This window comes from Lissotriton helveticus, chromosome 12, assembly GCF_964261635.1.
Source record: "Lissotriton helveticus chromosome 12, aLisHel1.1, whole genome shotgun sequence".
Lineage (NCBI taxonomy): Eukaryota > Metazoa > Chordata > Amphibia > Caudata > Salamandridae > Lissotriton > Lissotriton helveticus.
The window spans coordinates 895,134,702-895,151,794 of record NC_136073.1 but is presented as its reverse complement, the minus strand read 5'-3'; the positions used below and the strand labels follow the sequence as shown (position 1 = coordinate 895,151,794).

Below are 17,093 nucleotides of genomic sequence, written 5' to 3'. Positions count from 1 at the left end.
CCAGACCTCTCTCGCTGTCGGTGGCTCTATGCCAGACCTCTCTCGCTGTCAGTGGCTCTATGCCAGACCTCTCTCGCTGTCAGTGGCTCTATGCCAGACCTCTCTCGCTGTCAGTGACTCTATGCCAGACCTCTCTTGCTGTCAGTGGCTCTATGCCAGACCTCTCTCGCTGTCAGTGACTCTATGCCAGACCTCTCTCGCTGTCAGTGGCTCTATGCCAGACCTCTCTCGCTGTCAGTGGCTCTATGCCAGACCTCTCTCGCTGTCAGTGACTCTATGCCAGACCTCTCTTGCTGTCAGTGGCTCTATGCCAGACCTCTCTCGCTGTCAGTGACTCTATGCCAGACCTCTCTCGCTGTCAGTGGCTCTATGCCAGACCTCTCTCGCTGTCGGTGGCTCTATGCCAGACCTCTCTCGCTGTCAGTGGCTCTGTGCCAGACCTCTCTCGCTGTCAGTGGCTCTGTGCCAGACCTCTCTCGCTGTCAGTGGCTCTGTGCCAGACCTCTCTCACTGTCAGTGGCTCTATGCCAGACCTCTCTTGCTGTCAGTGGCTCTGTGCCAGACCTCTCTCGCTGTCAGTGGCTCTGTGCCAGACCTCTCTCACTGTCAGTGGCTCTATGCCAGACCTCTCTTGCTGTCAGTGACTCTATGCCAGACCTCTCTCGCTGTCCATGGCTCTGTGCCAGCCCTCTCTCGCTGTCGGTGGCTCTATGCCAGACCTCTCTCGCTGTCAGTGGCTCTATGCCAGACCTCTCTCGCTGTCAGTGGCTCTGTGCCAGACCTCTCTCACTGTCAGTGGCTCTATGCCAGACCTCTCTCGCTGTCGGTGGCTCTATGCCAGACCTCTCTCGCTGTCAGTGGCTCTATGCCAGACTGCTCTCGCTGTCAGTGGCTCTGTGCCAGCCCTCTCTCACTGTCAGTGGCTCTGTGTCAGCCCTCTCTCGCTGTCAGTGGCTCTGTGCCAGCCCTCTCTCTCTGTCAGTGGCTCTGTGCCAGACCTCTCTCGCTGTCCATGGCTCTATGCCAGCCCTCTCTCGCTGTCAGTGGCTCTATGCCAGCCCTCTCTCGCTGTCAGTGGCTCTATGCCAGCCCTCTCTCGCTGTCAGTGGCTCTATGCCAGCCCTCTCTCGCTGTCAGTGGCTCTATGCCAGACCTCTCTCGCTGTCAGTGGCTCTGTGCCAGCCCTCTCTCGCTGTCAGTGGCTCTATGCCAGCCCTCTATCGCTGTCAGTGGCTCTATGCCAGACCTCTCTCGCTGTCAGTGGCTCTATGCCAGACCTCTCTCGCTGTCAGTGGCTCTGTGCCAGCCCTCTCTCGCTGTCAGTGACTCTATGCCAGACCTCTCTCACTGTCAGTGACTCTATGCCAGCCCTCTCTCGCTGTCAGTGGCTCTATGCCAGCCCTCTCTTGCTGTCAGTGACTCTATGCCAGCCCTCTCTTGCTGTCAGTGGCTCTGTGCCAGACTTCTCTTGCTGTCGGTGGCTCTATGCCAGACCTCTCTCGCTGTCAGTGGCTCTATGCCAGCCCTCTCTTGCTGTCAGTGGCTCTGTGCCAGACTTCTCTTGCTGTCGGTGGCTCTATGCCAGCCCTCTATCGCTGTCAGTGGCTCTGTGCCAGACCTCTCTCGCTGTCAGTGGCTCTGTGCCAGACCTCTCTCGCTGTCAGTGGCTCTGTGCCAGCCCTCTGTCGCTGTCAGTGACTCTATGCCAGACCTCTCTCGCTGTCAGTGGCTCTGTGCCAGACTTCTCTTGCTGTCGGTGGCTCTATGCCAGACCTCTCTCGCTGTCAGTGACTCTGTGCCAGCCCTCTCTCACTGTCAGTGGCTCTATGCCAGCCCTCTCTCGCTGTCAGTGGCTCTATGCCAGACCTCTCTTGCAGTCAGTGACTCTATGCCAGACCTCTCTTGCTGTCAGTGGCTCTCTGCCAGACCTCTCTTGCTGTCAGTGGCTCTATGGCAGACCTCTCTCGCTGTCAGTGGCTCTATGCCAGACCTCTCTTGCTGTCAGTGGCTCTCTGACAGACCTCTATCGCTGTCCGTGGCTCTCTGTGAGACCTCTCTCGCTGTCAGTGACTCTATGCCAGACCTCTCTCGCTGTCAGTGACTCTATGCCAGCCCTCTCTCGCTGTCAGTGGCTCTGTGCCAGCCCTCTCTCGCTGTCAGTGGCTCTGTGCCAGCCCTCTCTCGCTCTCAGTGGCTCTATGCCAGCCCTCTCTCGCTGTCAGTGGCTCTATGCCAGACCTCTCTCGCTGTCAGTGGCTCTGTGCCAGCCCTCTCTCGCTGTCAGTGTCTCTGTGCCAGAACTCTCTTGCTGTCAGTGACTCTATGCCAGACCTCTCTCGCTCTCAGTGGCTCTATGCCAGCCCTCTCTCGCTGTCAGTGGCTCTATGCCAGCCCTCTCTCGCTGCAAGTGACTCTATGCCAGATCTCTCTCGCTCTCAGTGGCTCTATGCCAGCCCTCTCTCGCTGTCAGTGGCTCTGTGCCAGCCCTCTCTCGCTGTCAGTGGCTCTGTGCCAGACCTCTCTCTCTGTCTGTGGCTCTATGTCAGACCTCTCTCCCTGTCAGTGGCATTGTGCCAGACCTCTCTCGCTGTCAGTGGCTCTATGTCAGCCCTCTCTCGCTGTCAGTGGCTCTATGCCAGACCTCTCTCTCTGTCTGTGGCTCTATGCCAGACCTCTCTTGCTGTCAGTGGCTCTGTGCCAGCCCTCTCTTGCTGTCAGTGGCTCTGTGCCAGACCTCTCTCGCTGTCAGTGGCTCTATGCCAGACCTCTCTCGCTGTCAGTGACTCTATGTCAGACCTCTCTCGCTGTCAGTGGCTCTGTGCCAGACCTCTCTTGCTGTCAGTGGCTCTATGTCAGACCTCTCTCGCTGTCAGTGACTCTATGCCAGCCCTCTCTCGCTGTCAGTGGCTCTATGCCAGACCTCTCCTGTTGTCGGTGGCTCTATGCCAGACCTCTCTCGCTGTCATTGGCTCTATGTCAGACCTCTCTTGCTGTCAGTGGCTCTGTGCCAGACCTCTCTCGCTGTCAGTGGCTCTATGCCAGACCTCTCTCGCTGTCAGTGGCTCTATGCCAGACCTCTCCTGTTGTCGGTGGCTCTATGCCAGACCTCTCTCGCTGTCATTGGCTCTATGTCAGACCTCTCTTGCTGTCAGTGGCTCTGTGCCAGACTTCTCTCACTGTCAGTGGCTCTATGCCAGACCTCTCTCGCTGTCATTGGCTCTATGTCAGACCTCTCTTGCTGTCAGTGGCTCTATGCCAGACCTCTCTCGCTGTCAGTGTCTCTGTGCCAGAACTCTCTTGCTGTCAGTGACTCTATGCCAAACCTCTCTCGCTGTCAGTGGCTCTATGCCAGACCGCTCTCGCTGTCAGTGGCTCCGTGCCAGCCCTCTCTCGCTGTCAGTGACTCTATGCCAGACCTCTCTTGCTGTCAGTGGCTCTATGCCAGACCTCTCTCGCTGTCGGTGGCTCTATGCCAGACCTCTCTCGCTGTCAGTGACTCTATGCCAGACCTCTCTCGCTGTCAGTGGCTCTGTGCCAGACCTCTCTCGCTGTCAGTGTCTCTGTGCCCGCCCTCTCTTGCTGTCAGTGGCTCTATGCCAGACCTCTCTCGCTCTCAGTGGCTCTATGCCAGCCCTCTCTCGCTGTCAGTGGCTCTATGCCAGCCCTCTCTCGCTGTCAGTGACTCTATGCCAGATCTCTCTCGCTCTCAGTGGCTCTATGCCAGCCCTCTCTCGCTGTCAGTGGCTCTATGCCAGACCTCTCTCGCTGTCAGTGACTCTATGTCAGCCCTCTCTCGCTGTCAGTGGCTCTATGCGAGATCTCTCTTGCTGTCAGTGGCTCTATGCCAGACCTCTCTCGCTGTCAGTGGCTCTGTGCCAGACCTCTCTCTCTGTCTGTGGCTCTATGTCAGACCTCTCTCCCTGTCAGTGGCATTGTGCCAGACCTCTCTCGCTGTCAGTGACTCTATGCCAGACCTCTCTCGCTGTCAGTGGCTCTGTGCCAGACCTCTCTCGCTGTCCGTGGCTCTGTGCCAGCCCTCTCTCGCTGTCAGTGGCTCTGTGCCAGCCCTCTCTCACTGTCAGTGGCTCTGTGCCAGACCTCTCTCGCTGTCAGTGACTCTATGCCAGACCTCTCTCGCTCTCAGTGGCTCTGTGCCAGACCTCTCTCGCTGTCAGTGGCTCTGTGCCAGCCCTCTCTCGCTGTCAGTGGCTCTATGCCAGACCTCTCTCGCTGTCAGTAGTTCCCTGCCAGCCCTCTCTTGCTGTCAGTGGCTCTGTGCCAGACCTCTCTTGCTGTCAGTGGCTCTGTGCCAGCCCTCTGTCGCTGTCAGTGGCTCTATGCCAGCCCTCTCTCGCTGTCAGTGGCTCTATGCCAGCCCTCTCTCGCTGCCAGTGGCTCTATGCCAGACCTCTCTCGCTGTCAGTGGCTCTGTGCCAGCCCTCTCTCGCTGTCAGTGGCTCTATGCCAGACCTCTCTCGCTGTCAGTGACTCTATGCCAGACCTCTCTCGCTGTCCATGGCTCTGTGCCAGCCCTCTCTTGCTGTCAGTGGCTCTATGCCAGCCCTCTCTTGCTGTCAGTGGCTCTATGCCAGACCTCTCTTGCTGTCAGTGGCTCTATGCCAGACCTCTCTCGCTGTCAGTGACTCTATGCCAGACCTCTCTCGCTGTCCATGGCTCTGTGCCAGCCCTCTCTTGCTGTCAGTGGCTCTATGCCAGCCCTCTCTCGCTGTCAGTGGCTCTATGCCAGACCTCTCTCGCTGTCCATGGCTCTGTGCCAGCCCTCTCTTGCTGTCAGTGGCTCTATGCCAGCCCTCTCTCGCTGTCAGTGGCTCTGTGCCAGCCCTCTCTCGCTGTCAGTGGCTCTATGTCAGCCCTCTCTCGCTGTCAGTGGCTCTATGCCAGACCTCTCTCGCTGTCAGTGGCTCTGTGCCAGACCTCTCTCGCTGTCAGTGGCTCTCTGCCAGACCTCTCTCGCTGTCAGTGGCTCTGTGCCAGACCTCTCTCGCTGTCAGTGGCTCTATGCCAGCCCTCTCTCGCTGTCAGTGGCTCTGTGCCAGCCCTCTCTCGCTGTCAGTGGCTCTATGTCAGCCCTCTCTCGCTGTCAGTGGCTCTATGCCAGACCTCTCTCGCTGTCAGTGGCTCTGTGCCAGACCTCTCTCGCTGTCAGTGGCTCTATGCCAGCCCTCTCTCGCTGTCAGTGGCTCTATGTCAGCCCTCTCTCGCTGTCAGTGGCTCTATGCCAGACCTCTCTCGCTGTCAGTGGCTCTATGTCAGACCTCTCTTGCTGTCAGTGGCTCTGTCAGACCTCTCTCGCTGTCAGTGACTCTATGTCAGACCTCTCTCGCTGTCAGTGACTCTATGCCAGTCCTCTCTCGCTGTCAGTGGCTCTATGCCAGACCTCTCTCGCTGTCAGTGGCTCTATGCCAGACCTCTCTCGCTGTCAGTGGCTCTGTGCCAGACCTCTCTCGCTGTCCATGGCTCTATGCCAGCCCTCTCTCGCTGTCAGTGGCTCTATGCCAGCCCTCTCTCGCTGTCCATGGCTCTATGCCAGCCCTCTCTCGCTGTCAGTGGCTCTATGCCAGACCTCTCTCGCTGTCAGTGGCTCTGTGCCAGACCTCTCTCGCTGTCCATGGCTCTATGCCAGCCCTCTCTCGCTGTCAGTGGCTCTATGCCAGACCTCTCTCGCTGTCAGTGGCTCCGTGCCAGCCCTCTCTCGCTGTCAGTGACTCTGTGCCAGACCTCTCTCGCTGTCAGTAGTTTCCTGCCAGCCCTCTCTCGCTGTCAGTGACTCTATGCCAGCCCTCTCTCGCTGTCAGTGGCTCTGTGCCAGACCTCTCTTGCTGTCAGTGGCTCTGTGCCAGACCTCTCTCGCTGTCAGTGGCTCTGTGCCAGCCCTCTCTCGCTGTCAGTAGTTCCCTGCCAGCCCTCTCTCGCTGTCAGTGACTCTATGCCAGACCTCTCTCACTGTCAGTGGCTCTATGCCAGACCTCTCTCGCTGTCGGTGACTCTATGTCAGACCTCTCTCGCTGTCAGTGACTCTATGCCAGTCCTCTCTCGCTGTCAGTGGCTCTATGCCAGACCTCTCTCGCTGTCAGTGGCTCTGTGCCAGCCCTCTCTTGCTGTCAGTGGCTCTATGCCAGACCTCTCTCGCTGTCAGTGGCTCTATGCCAGACCTCTCTCGCTGTCCATGGCTCTGTGCCAGCCCTCTCTTGCTGTCAGTGGCTCTATGCCAGCCCTCTCTCGCTGTCAGTGGCTCTATGCCAGCCCTCTCTCGCTGTCAGTGGCTCTATGCCAGCCCTCTCTCGCTGTCAGTGGCTCTATGCCAGACCTCTCTCGCTGTCAGTGGCTCTGTGCCAGCCCTCTCTCGCTGTCCATGGCTCTATGCCAGCCCTCTCTCGCTGTCAGTGGCTCTATGCCAGCCCTCTCTCGCTGTCAGTGGCTCTATGCCAGCCCTCTCTCGCTGTCCATGGCTCTATGCCAGCCCTCTCTCGCTGTCAGTGGCTCTATGCCAGCCCTCTCTCGCTGTCAGTGGCTCTATGCCAGACCTCTCTCGCTGTCAGTGGCTCTGTGCCAGACCTCTCTCGCTGTCCATGGCTCTATGCCAGACCTCTCTCGCTGTCAGTGACTCTATGCCAGACCTCTCTTGCTGTCAGTGGCTCTATGTCAGACCTCTCTCGCTGTCAGTGACTCTATGCCAGCCCTCTCTCGCTGTCAGTGGCTCTATGCCAGACCTCTCTCGCTGTCAGTGGCTCTGTGCCAGACCTCTCTCGCTGTCCATGGCTCTATGCCAGACCTCTCTCGCTGTCAGTGACTCTATGCCAGACCTCTCTCGCTGTCAGTAGTTCCCTGCCAGCCCTCTCTCGCTGTCAGTGACTCTATGCCAGACCTCTCTCACTGTCAGTGGCTCTGTGCCAGCCCTCTCTCGCTGTCAGTGGCTCTGTGCCAGACCTCTCTTGCTGTCAGTGGCTCTGTGCCAGACCTCTCTCGCTGTCAGTGGCTCTGTGTCAGCCCTCTCTCGCTGTCAGTGGCTCTATGCCAGCCCTCTCTCGCTGCCAGTGGCTCTATGCCAGACCTCTCTCGCTGTCAGTGGCTCTATGCCAGCCCTCTCTCGCTGTCAGTGGCTCTATGCCAGACCTCTCTCGCTGTCGGTGGCTCTATGCCAGACCTCTCTCGCTGTCAGTGGCTCTATGCCAGACCTCTCTCGCTGTCAGTGGCTCTATGCCAGACCTCTCTCGCTGTCAGTGACTCTATGCCAGACCTCTCTTGCTGTCAGTGGCTCTATGCCAGACCTCTCTCGCTGTCAGTGACTCTATGCCAGACCTCTCTCGCTGTCAGTGGCTCTATGCCAGACCTCTCTCGCTGTCAGTGGCTCTATGCCAGACCTCTCTCGCTGTCAGTGACTCTATGCCAGACCTCTCTTGCTGTCAGTGGCTCTATGCCAGACCTCTCTCGCTGTCAGTGACTCTATGCCAGACCTCTCTCGCTGTCAGTGGCTCTATGCCAGACCTCTCTCGCTGTCGGTGGCTCTATGCCAGACCTCTCTCGCTGTCAGTGGCTCTGTGCCAGACCTCTCTCGCTGTCAGTGGCTCTGTGCCAGACCTCTCTCGCTGTCAGTGGCTCTGTGCCAGACCTCTCTCACTGTCAGTGGCTCTATGCCAGACCTCTCTTGCTGTCAGTGGCTCTGTGCCAGACCTCTCTCGCTGTCAGTGGCTCTGTGCCAGACCTCTCTCACTGTCAGTGGCTCTATGCCAGACCTCTCTTGCTGTCAGTGACTCTATGCCAGACCTCTCTCGCTGTCCATGGCTCTGTGCCAGCCCTCTCTCGCTGTCGGTGGCTCTATGCCAGACCTCTCTCGCTGTCAGTGGCTCTATGCCAGACCTCTCTCGCTGTCAGTGGCTCTGTGCCAGACCTCTCTCACTGTCAGTGGCTCTATGCCAGACCTCTCTCGCTGTCGGTGGCTCTATGCCAGACCTCTCTCGCTGTCAGTGGCTCTATGCCAGACTGCTCTCGCTGTCAGTGGCTCTGTGCCAGCCCTCTCTCGCTGTCAGTGGCTCTGTGCCAGCCCTCTCTCTCTGTCAGTGGCTCTGTGCCAGACCTCTCTCGCTGTCCATGGCTCTATGCCAGCCCTCTCTCGCTGTCAGTGGCTCTATGCCAGCCCTCTCTCGCTGTCAGTGGCTCTATGCCAGCCCTCTCTCGCTGTCAGTGGCTCTATGCCAGCCCTCTCTCGCTGTCAGTGGCTCTATGCCAGACCTCTCTCGCTGTCAGTGGCTCTGTGCCAGCCCTCTCTCGCTGTCAGTGGCTCTATGCCAGCCCTCTATCGCTGTCAGTGGCTCTATGCCAGACCTCTCTCGCTGTCAGTGGCTCTATGCCAGACCTCTCTCGCTGTCAGTGGCTCTGTGCCAGCCCTCTCTCGCTGTCAGTGACTCTATGCCAGACCTCTCTCACTGTCAGTGACTCTATGCCAGCCCTCTCTCGCTGTCAGTGGCTCTATGCCAGCCCTCTCTTGCTGTCAGTGACTCTATGCCAGCCCTCTCTTGCTGTCAGTGGCTCTGTGCCAGACTTCTCTTGCTGTCGGTGGCTCTATGCCAGACCTCTCTCGCTGTCAGTGGCTCTATGCCAGCCCTCTCTTGCTGTCAGTGGCTCTGTGCCAGACTTCTCTTGCTGTCGGTGGCTCTATGCCAGCCCTCTATCGCTGTCAGTGGCTCTGTGCCAGACCTCTCTCGCTGTCAGTGGCTCTGTGCCAGACCTCTCTTGCTGTCTGTGACTCTGTGCCAGCCCTCTCTCGCTGTCAGTGGCTCTGTGCCAGACCTCTCTCGCTGTCAGTGGCTCTGTGCCAGCCCTCTGTCGCTGTCAGTGACTCTATGCCAGACCTCTCTCGCTGTCAGTGGCTCTGTGCCAGACTTCTCTTGCTGTCGGTGGCTCTATGCCAGACCTCTCTCGCTGTCAGTGACTCTGTGCCAGCCCTCTCTCACTGTCAGTGGCTCTATGCCAGACCTCTCTCGCTGTCAGTGGCTCTATGCCAGACCTCTCTTGCTGTCAGTGGCTCTATGCCAGACCGCTCTCGCTGTCAGTGGCTCCGTGCCAGACCTCTCTCGCTGTCAGTGGCTCTGTGCCAGACCTCTCTCACTGTCAGTGGCTCTATGCCAGACCTCTCTTGCTGTCAGTGGCTCTATGCCAGACCGCTCTCGCTGTCAGTGGCTCCGTGCCAGACCTCTCTCGCTGTCGGTGGCTCTATGCCAGACCTCTCTCGCTGTCAGTGGCTCTGTGCCAGCCCTCTCTTGCTGTCAGTGGCTCTGTGCCAGCCCTCTCTCGCTCTCAGTGGCTCTATGCCAGCCCTCTCTCGCTGTCAGTGACTCTATGCCAGACCTCTCTCGCTGTCAGTGGCTCTGTGCCAGCCCTCTCTTGCTGTCAGTGGCTCTGTGCCAGCCCTCTCTCGCTCTCAGTGGCTCTATGCCAGCCCTCTCTCGCTGTCAGTGACTCTATGCCAGCCCTCTCTCGCTGTCAGTGACTCTATGCCAGACCTCTCTCGCTGTCAGTGGCTCTGTGCCAGCCCTCTCTTGCTGTCAGTGGCTCTGTGCCAGCCCTCTCTCGCTCTCAGTGGCTCTATGCCAGCCCTCTCTCGCTGTCAGTGACTCTATGCCAGACCTCTCTCGCTGTCAGTGGCTCTGTGCCAGCCCTCTCTTGCTGTCAGTGGCTCTGTGCCAGCCCTCTCTCGCTGTCAGTGGCTCTGTGCCAGCCCTCTCTCGCTGTCAGTGGCTCTGTGCCAGCCCTCTCTCGCTGTCAGTGGCTCTGTGCCAGCCCTCTCTCGCTGTCAGTGACTCTATGCCAGACCTCTCTCGCTGTCAGTGGCTCTGTGCCAGCCCTCTCTTGCTGTCAGTGGCTCTGTGCCAGCCCTCTCTCGCTGTCAGTGGCTCTGTGCCAGCCCTCTCTCGCTGTCAGTGGCTCTGTGCCAGCCCTCTCTCGCTGTCAGTGGCTCTGTGCCAGCCCTCTCTCGCTGTCAGTGGCTCTGTGCCAGCCCTCTCTTGCTGTCAGTGGCTCTGTGCCAGCCCTCTCTCGCTCTCAGTGGCTCTATGCCAGCCCTCTCTTGCTGTCAGTGGCTCTGTGCCAGCCCTCTTTCGCTGTCAGTGGCTCTGTGCCAGCCCTCTCTCGCTGTCAGTGGCTCTGTGCCAGCCCTCTCTCGCTGTCAGTGGCTCTGTGCCAGCCCTCTCTCGCTGTCAGTGGCTCTGTGCCAGCCCTCTCTCGCTGTCAGTGGCTCTATGCCAGACCTCTCTTGCTGTCAGTGGCTCTGTGCCAGCCCTCTCTTGCTGTCAGTGGCTCTATGCCAGACCTCTGTCGCTGTCAGTGGCTCTATGTCAGATCTCTCTTGCTGTCAGTGGCTCTGTGCCAGCCCTCTCTTGTTGTCAGTGACTCTATGCCAGCCCTCTCTCGCTGTCAGTGACTCTATGCCAGCCCTCTCTCGCTGTCAGTGACTCTATGCCAGCCCTCTCTCGCTGTCAGTGACTCTATGCCAGCCCTCTCTCACTGTCAGTGACTCTATGCCAGCCCTCTCTCGCTGTCAGTGACTCTATGCCAGCCCTCTCTCACTGTCAGTGTCTCTCTGCCAGACCTCTCTCGCTGTCAGTGGCTCTATGCCAGCCCTCTCTTGCTGTCAGTGGCTCTATGCCAGACCTCTCTTGCTGTCAGTGGCTCTGTGCCAGACCTCTCTTGCTGTCAGTGGCTCTATGCCAGCCCTCTCTCGCTGTCAGTGGCTCTGTGCCAGCCCTCTCTCGCTGTCAGTGACTCTATGCCAGACCTCTCTCGCTGTCAGTGGCTCTGTGCCAGCCCTCTCTCGCTGTCAGTGACTCTATGCCAGACCTCTCTCTCTGCCAGTGACTCTATGCCAGACCTCTCTTGCTGTCAGTGGCTCTGTGCCAGACCTCTCTTGCTGTCAGTGGCTCTGTGCCAGCCCTCTCTCGCTGTCAGTGGCTCTGTGCCAGCCCTCTCTCGCTGTCAGTGACTCTATGCCAGCCCTCTCTCGCTGTCAGTGGCTCTATGTCAGCCCTCTCTCGCTGTCAGTGACTCTATGCCAGACCTCTCTCGCTGTCAGTGACTCTATGCCAGCCCTCTCTCGCTGTCCGTGGCTCTGTGCCAGAACTCTCTAGCTGTCAGTGGCTCTATGCCAGCCCTCTCTCGCTGTCAGTGGCTCTATGCCAGACCTCTCTCTCTGCCAGTGACTCTATGCCAGACCTCTCTTGCTGTCAGTGGCTCTGTGCCAGCCCTCTCTTGCTGTCAGTGACTCTATGCCAGACCTCTCTTGCTGTCAGTGGCTCTATGCCAGACCTCTCTTGCTGTCAGTGGCTCTGTGCCAGACCTCTCTCGCTGTCAGTGGCTCTGTGCCAGCCCTCTCTCGCTGTCAGTGGCTCTGTGCCAGCCCTCTCTCGCTGTCAGTGACTCTATGCCAGACCTCTCTTGCTGTCAGTGGCTCTGTGCCAGCCCTCTCTCGCTGTCAGTGACTCTATGCCAGACCTCTCTCGCTGTCAGTGGCTCTGTGCCAGCCCTCTCTCGCTGTCAGTGACTCTATGCCAGACCTCTCTCGCTGTCAGTGGCTCTGTGCCAGCCCTCTATCGCTGTCAGTGGCTCTATGCCAGCCCTCTCTTGCTGTCTGTGACTCTGTGCCAGCCCTCTCTCGCTGTCAGTGGCTCTATGCCAGACCTCTCTCGCGGTCAGTGGCTCTATGTCAGACGTCTTTCGCTGTCAGTGGCTCCGTGCCAGAACTCTCTAGCTGTCAGTGCAAATCTTTTCATGGTGAATGAGTGACACCTCTCATTATAATGTACACAAGAGCTCGTCTGATTTTCCATGTTCGTGGAGTCGGGACTTCATTAATTTTCTTCAGTTTTAAGTAAAGCTCTTGTAAAGTGGTTGGATGCCCCTGGGCCTTGTCTGCACAGAAATAAATAAACTGATATTAACTGGCTTTTACAGGTCACTGATTTGGCACCCCAGAGAATGTATATTGTTGTGGTATGCTGTACTTTGATTGGCTGGAAGGAACAGCAGGTCGTCATGTTTAGCTCTACTGTGATTGGCTAGGAGGAATAGCAGGTCGTCAGGTAAACTGTACTGTGATTGATGGATTTGCATAAAATCCCACCCTGCCAACGTCACATGTGAGCGAACATATTTGGACCCCATGGAAACCAACTTGCAAACATCCGTACCCAACACTAGATGGCAGGAGCATGCAAAGCATGTGAATCTACAGCTCTACATGCCAAGAACAGATGCTTAGTGGGTCAGTAACATTATCCTTTATTGTTCATTACATTTTTAGCAGGTGTGCAAGTAATAAATAACTTCAAATTCTCGCAGAAGCAGATATAAAGCCGACACAGACGTTATGTCACACCCTGGGAGCCGGGCCACAGCAGTCTCCGTTGAAGATCCGCTGACCCCATTCAAGTTCTCACTATAACAAGGAAACTCCAAATACACTTGTAGTGATCCCAGGGCCCCTGGCAGCTTCTGTGCTTTCCCTTGTCTTCCGCCCCTACTTCCCCTTGCATGCAGCTTCAGTTTAGCAGAGTCACCCCGCCACAAAACCCTCTATTCAAAGACGAGTCGTTGCCCTACACCAAAATCCTAAACTTTTAATGATTGTTTTAATGGCCTTGGGGTCTCCAGCATTGATATGTTATTACATGTTAGTGGTGAGTTGTAAAGAAAAAATAGGGTCTCCTGCCGTGCAGTCTGTAAGGGAGTGTTTGCTCTCTGACCAAACCCCACTCCGGGCCGGACTGGCCGTAGTGGGCACCGGGCATTTCCCCGGTGGGCTGGAGGGGTGGGGCCCCGGTGCACAAGGACTATCTTGGAGTTGGTGCCTTCATCTCGTTGCTGTCCCTAGTAAAACCTTCTATGTGGGGTGGTGTTTCCCGGCTTCTCGTTTAATCCACATGGGACTTCCTAGTCCAGGGGAGGAGCCACCTATCTCGTGATACTTCGAAGACTCTTCCAGGACAACAATGTGCAATCATCCGGACCCAACACTAGGCGGCGATCTAATGCTAAGATATGAATGTCAGCAGCCCTACATGCCAAGAACAGATGCATACTGGTAAGTAGCATATTCATTACCCAGCTTCCTGCCAGAGGTGGACTCAAGCTCAGGCCAGCCTGAAGATCAAGCTGCTGATGGTGGAAACATCTAGAGCACACCTTCTTAAAGATCAGGTTTTTAACCTCTTCGCTGCGGGGGTTATTCCCCCGCTGTGCTGGGGGGCAGAGGGCACGCACAGCGCCCGCATGCTCATTGCGAGCTCAGCTCGTCATGAGCTACGGCGCTCCGGTGCTCATGACGAGCTGAGCTCGTCACAGGTGTATTGGCTCCTGTGGAACGCTCAGCACAGCAGGGGAATTCTCCCCGCACCGGAGCGTTCCACGGGCCATGACGAGCTGAGCTCGCCACAGGTGTATTGGCTCCCGTGGAACGCTCAGCACAGCAGGGGAATTCACCCCGCACCTGAGCGTTCCACGGGCCATGACGAGCTGAGCTCGTCATGAGCACCGGAGCGCCGTGGCTCATGACGAGCTCAGCTCGTCATGAGCGTCGAAGAGGTTAATCCAGGCAAAATGGCTGCCTCGGTCTAGCCTACGTGGGACCAGGGCAGCCCGCAGTGGAAGGGAAGCAGGAGCCTAGCTTCAGGAAGTATGGCTGGTAGAGGCCAGAGTTCACATGGCCAAGGCTGGTGCCCACGTGTAAATCCAGATTAAGGCTGCCAGGACCTCATCTCTGTGAAGTCGCTACCCATTGGAGGATGGTTCTAATTCTTATCCATGCAATCTGGCAGGTCTGTCCTACGGCTCATGAATCCAGGGTCGGCTGCAAGAGACGCATGAGATAGGGAAATGTTCTAATTATGTTTGTGTTTTGTAAAGCGCATGGCTGCCGAGGGCTTCCTTGTGCCGGTGAGTGCTGGACTGGATAACGCTGCATGGTAATGGATTGGTGAGGAAACAACCAAGGGCTAGATGTAGGTAATCGCATTTTACCGATTCCTAAATACCGAATTTTACCGATTCGGTATTTAGGAATCGGTAAATGTGATGTAGGTAATAAATCGATAATATTTACCGATTCGCTAATATTTCTTATCACTGATTTGGTAATAGCGATTCGGTAATAAGAAATAGCTTCCCATTCATTCCTATGGGCCTGGAGGGCCTGGAGGCCCATAGGAATGAATGGGAAGCTATTTCTTATTACCGAATCGGTATTACCGAATCAGTAATAAGAAATATTAGCCTGGAGGCCCATAGGAATGAATGGGAAGCCATTCACTATTACTGATTCGGCATTTACCGAATCGGTAATAGCGGGAGCATATTCAAGGGTGGCAGGGTGTGACATTGACACCCTGTTGCACCCCTGAATCGTGCATGTGTGCACATGTGGCGCACATACATGCCCTAGGGGCATGTATGTCTGCCACATGGCACCTTGAAAAAAGCAAATGATTGCTTTTTAAAAGGTATTCGGTATTTACCACCAACTTGTAGTTGGTGGTAAATAACGAATCCTTAAAGCAAAAATGCACTCACTTGAGTGCCACCCACATAGCTTTTAAGGATTTGGTAATTCACTGATTCCTTAAATTAAGGAATCAGTAAATTACTGAATTCTTAAAACCTGCCTCCTATATTAGAAAGGGCTAAATACCGGTCGATAACGGGAAAATTACCGATTTTTGGCCGTTACCGACCGGTATTTAGCCACCTGCATCTAGCCCCAAGTCTTGAGTTTTTTCCTAAAAGTGAGTTCATCTTCCATTGACCTCATAACGAGTGGGAGACCGTTCCATAACTTTGGTACCAGCTGTGCGAACGTTCTTCCGCCCCATCTCGCCCTCATCACTCAGTGGTTCTCACGTCTGTGCCAGCGTTGCCTCCTGGGAGGAGTTATCTGAGTCTCCTCACATCTCTCTTCTCGCCTTTTTTTAGTTTTCCCCATCGACACCTGTGATTTCTTCTTCACGGACCCTCTTCTTCCACCCGGGCATCGTGTCTACAACTGCCTGTCCAGCCGCTCTCAACAGGTACCGGGGGGGCCATGGTATGAGACTGGTGGAGGGAGGTTGAGAGCTTTTAGGGGCTGCATCAGATATTGGACTGGTGGGCAGCCAGAATAAAGGTGCAGGTTGGGAGAGTGGATGTGGGGCAGGTAGGAGACTCTAGGGTAGATTTAGACACCTGAGTAACAACTGTCGGATTGGGACAGAGTATGAGACCCAATGCGTGTGTGTGTGTATGCGTGCACGCGTGTGTATGAGAGATAGAATTAGACACCTGGTAGCTGACTTGATTGAGAGTAAAATGTAAATGTATACTTGTAAAGCGCACTGTTACTCCATCACGCAGTGTCCTGGCACTGTATACTGCTGGGGAACCCGTCCTGGCTTTCCCTGTGAGATGGTCCCTCCTGGGCACCCCCAAGATGAAGCCAGGCATCCCCGGCGCTGATAGGGCCATTGTGGAGATTAAGCAAGCTATTGCCCAGAGTTACAGAGTGGGACCCATGGTTAGCTTAGGCACCTAGACGAGAACTATCGAGTCCGCAGACATTGGCCCAAGACCCTGGTCCCGGGCCGACCTCTGCTTCAGGGTCTGCCACTTCTAACCAGTGAGCCACACAGTGAGTCATTGTTACATTAAGGCCTTTGTAGGCAGTTGCCTTACAGCACTACCACAAGTGGGCAGAAGAGGGTGCTAGACTGCAACACATGGCCATGACAATGTCCTTGTTGCTGTTGGAAAGAGGCAAAACTGTCCACAATAATTCATGTTTCACTTGGTATGTTTAAGTATTTCTTTAGCACAGTTTCAAGAGTTTATTTTTTCTTCGTAATCCTATTGTGTTAGGAACAACAGACACACTCGCCAACCACAGTAACGCCCCACCCGTGTACCTTACAAATCTGAAGGTGAGACTGACATACAGTTCATAGGCCGCTTCTCTGTTAAACCACTCACCCAGATCCACTTTCAACACTATGCCCCTTTCATACCTTGGTCTTCCATATAGGTTCATAATCTTTGCAAACCCAGAATATCTCATAGAGACATTTAGCCTCAGATTCCTTACCTTAGAATTTCCCAGGCGTCAGGCTGGATCCGGAGGACTTTTGCTCGAGCAATACCCTTGCTCGCAGGTAGGTGGCATCTGCGGCTCCGGGTTGCGTCATCGTCCGCGCCTGAAGTGATGTCCACGCCACCTATGTAGGCGCTACCTCGGCTCGCTGACATCAGTTCTTTTCTTTCCGTTCCAGCTAGCACAGATCCATGACGAGAGCTACCCTCTGACAATTTTTGACAGGCTTTTTTCAACATTTTGTCAACGATTTTTGGTGTGAAGGTTTTTCCTCAATGTTGAAGAAGACTTCTGGACTTAAACCGTACTGCACCTGCCATCGCGCCATGTCAGTGACGGTTTCACACTTAATTTGTCTTTGATGTCTGGAGCAGTCCACGACTCGAAGTCGTGCTCCGACTGCCGGGCTATGGCTCCGAAGGCCTTTACGGAGCGGTCCCTAAAGCTGCTTGTGGCCCGGCTTTCTACTCCATGCCGTTCGACCCGGGAGGTCTCATTCCCAGTCAAGAGGAAGGTCCTGGCACTGCTCCGGGTGTCCTAAGTTCTCATCCTCCCACTCAGTCGTTGGGTCGGTCAGGTAAGAGGTATAAGTAGCACAAGAAGTCTAACCGCAGTTCAACTTCTCCCCGTCCATTGGCTGACTTGACGGAGGAATCTTCTAGGCCTTGTTCTGAGAAACCTTCGCCTGGGTTTGCTCCATGCTTCTTTACCTTTCCAGGAGATGGAGTGACATCCACCCAGCTTGAAGAATTCAATGATGCCATGTGCCTCATATTTGGGCGACCTGACCCTCTCGGCGTGCCTTCATGTCCCGGAGTCTTAGAGGGGGCTCCATAGGGTTCCACTTTGGCCCGATGCCCCCCAGTGTATCCAATGGTGGATCCGGTCATGCCACTGCAACTTTTTCTGGTGCCTTCCCCCCTCTGGGACCCCTGAAGCTGCCGGCGCCCCCCAGCGGCACCAGCCCCAT

The 17,093-nt window shown here is 56.1% G+C and overlaps 1 protein-coding gene across 1 annotated transcript in view; it reads left to right on the top strand.

Annotated features, from left to right (window-relative positions):
* The window catches only part of SAP25 (Sin3A associated protein 25), a 204,002-nt gene that overhangs the window by 146,016 nt on the left and 40,893 nt on the right, over positions 1 to 17,093 (top strand). The window contains 1 exon segment of the mRNA XM_078668316.1: positions 14,977 to 15,071. Within this exon segment, the coding sequence (XP_078524442.1) occupies positions 14,977 to 15,071 (95 nt within the window).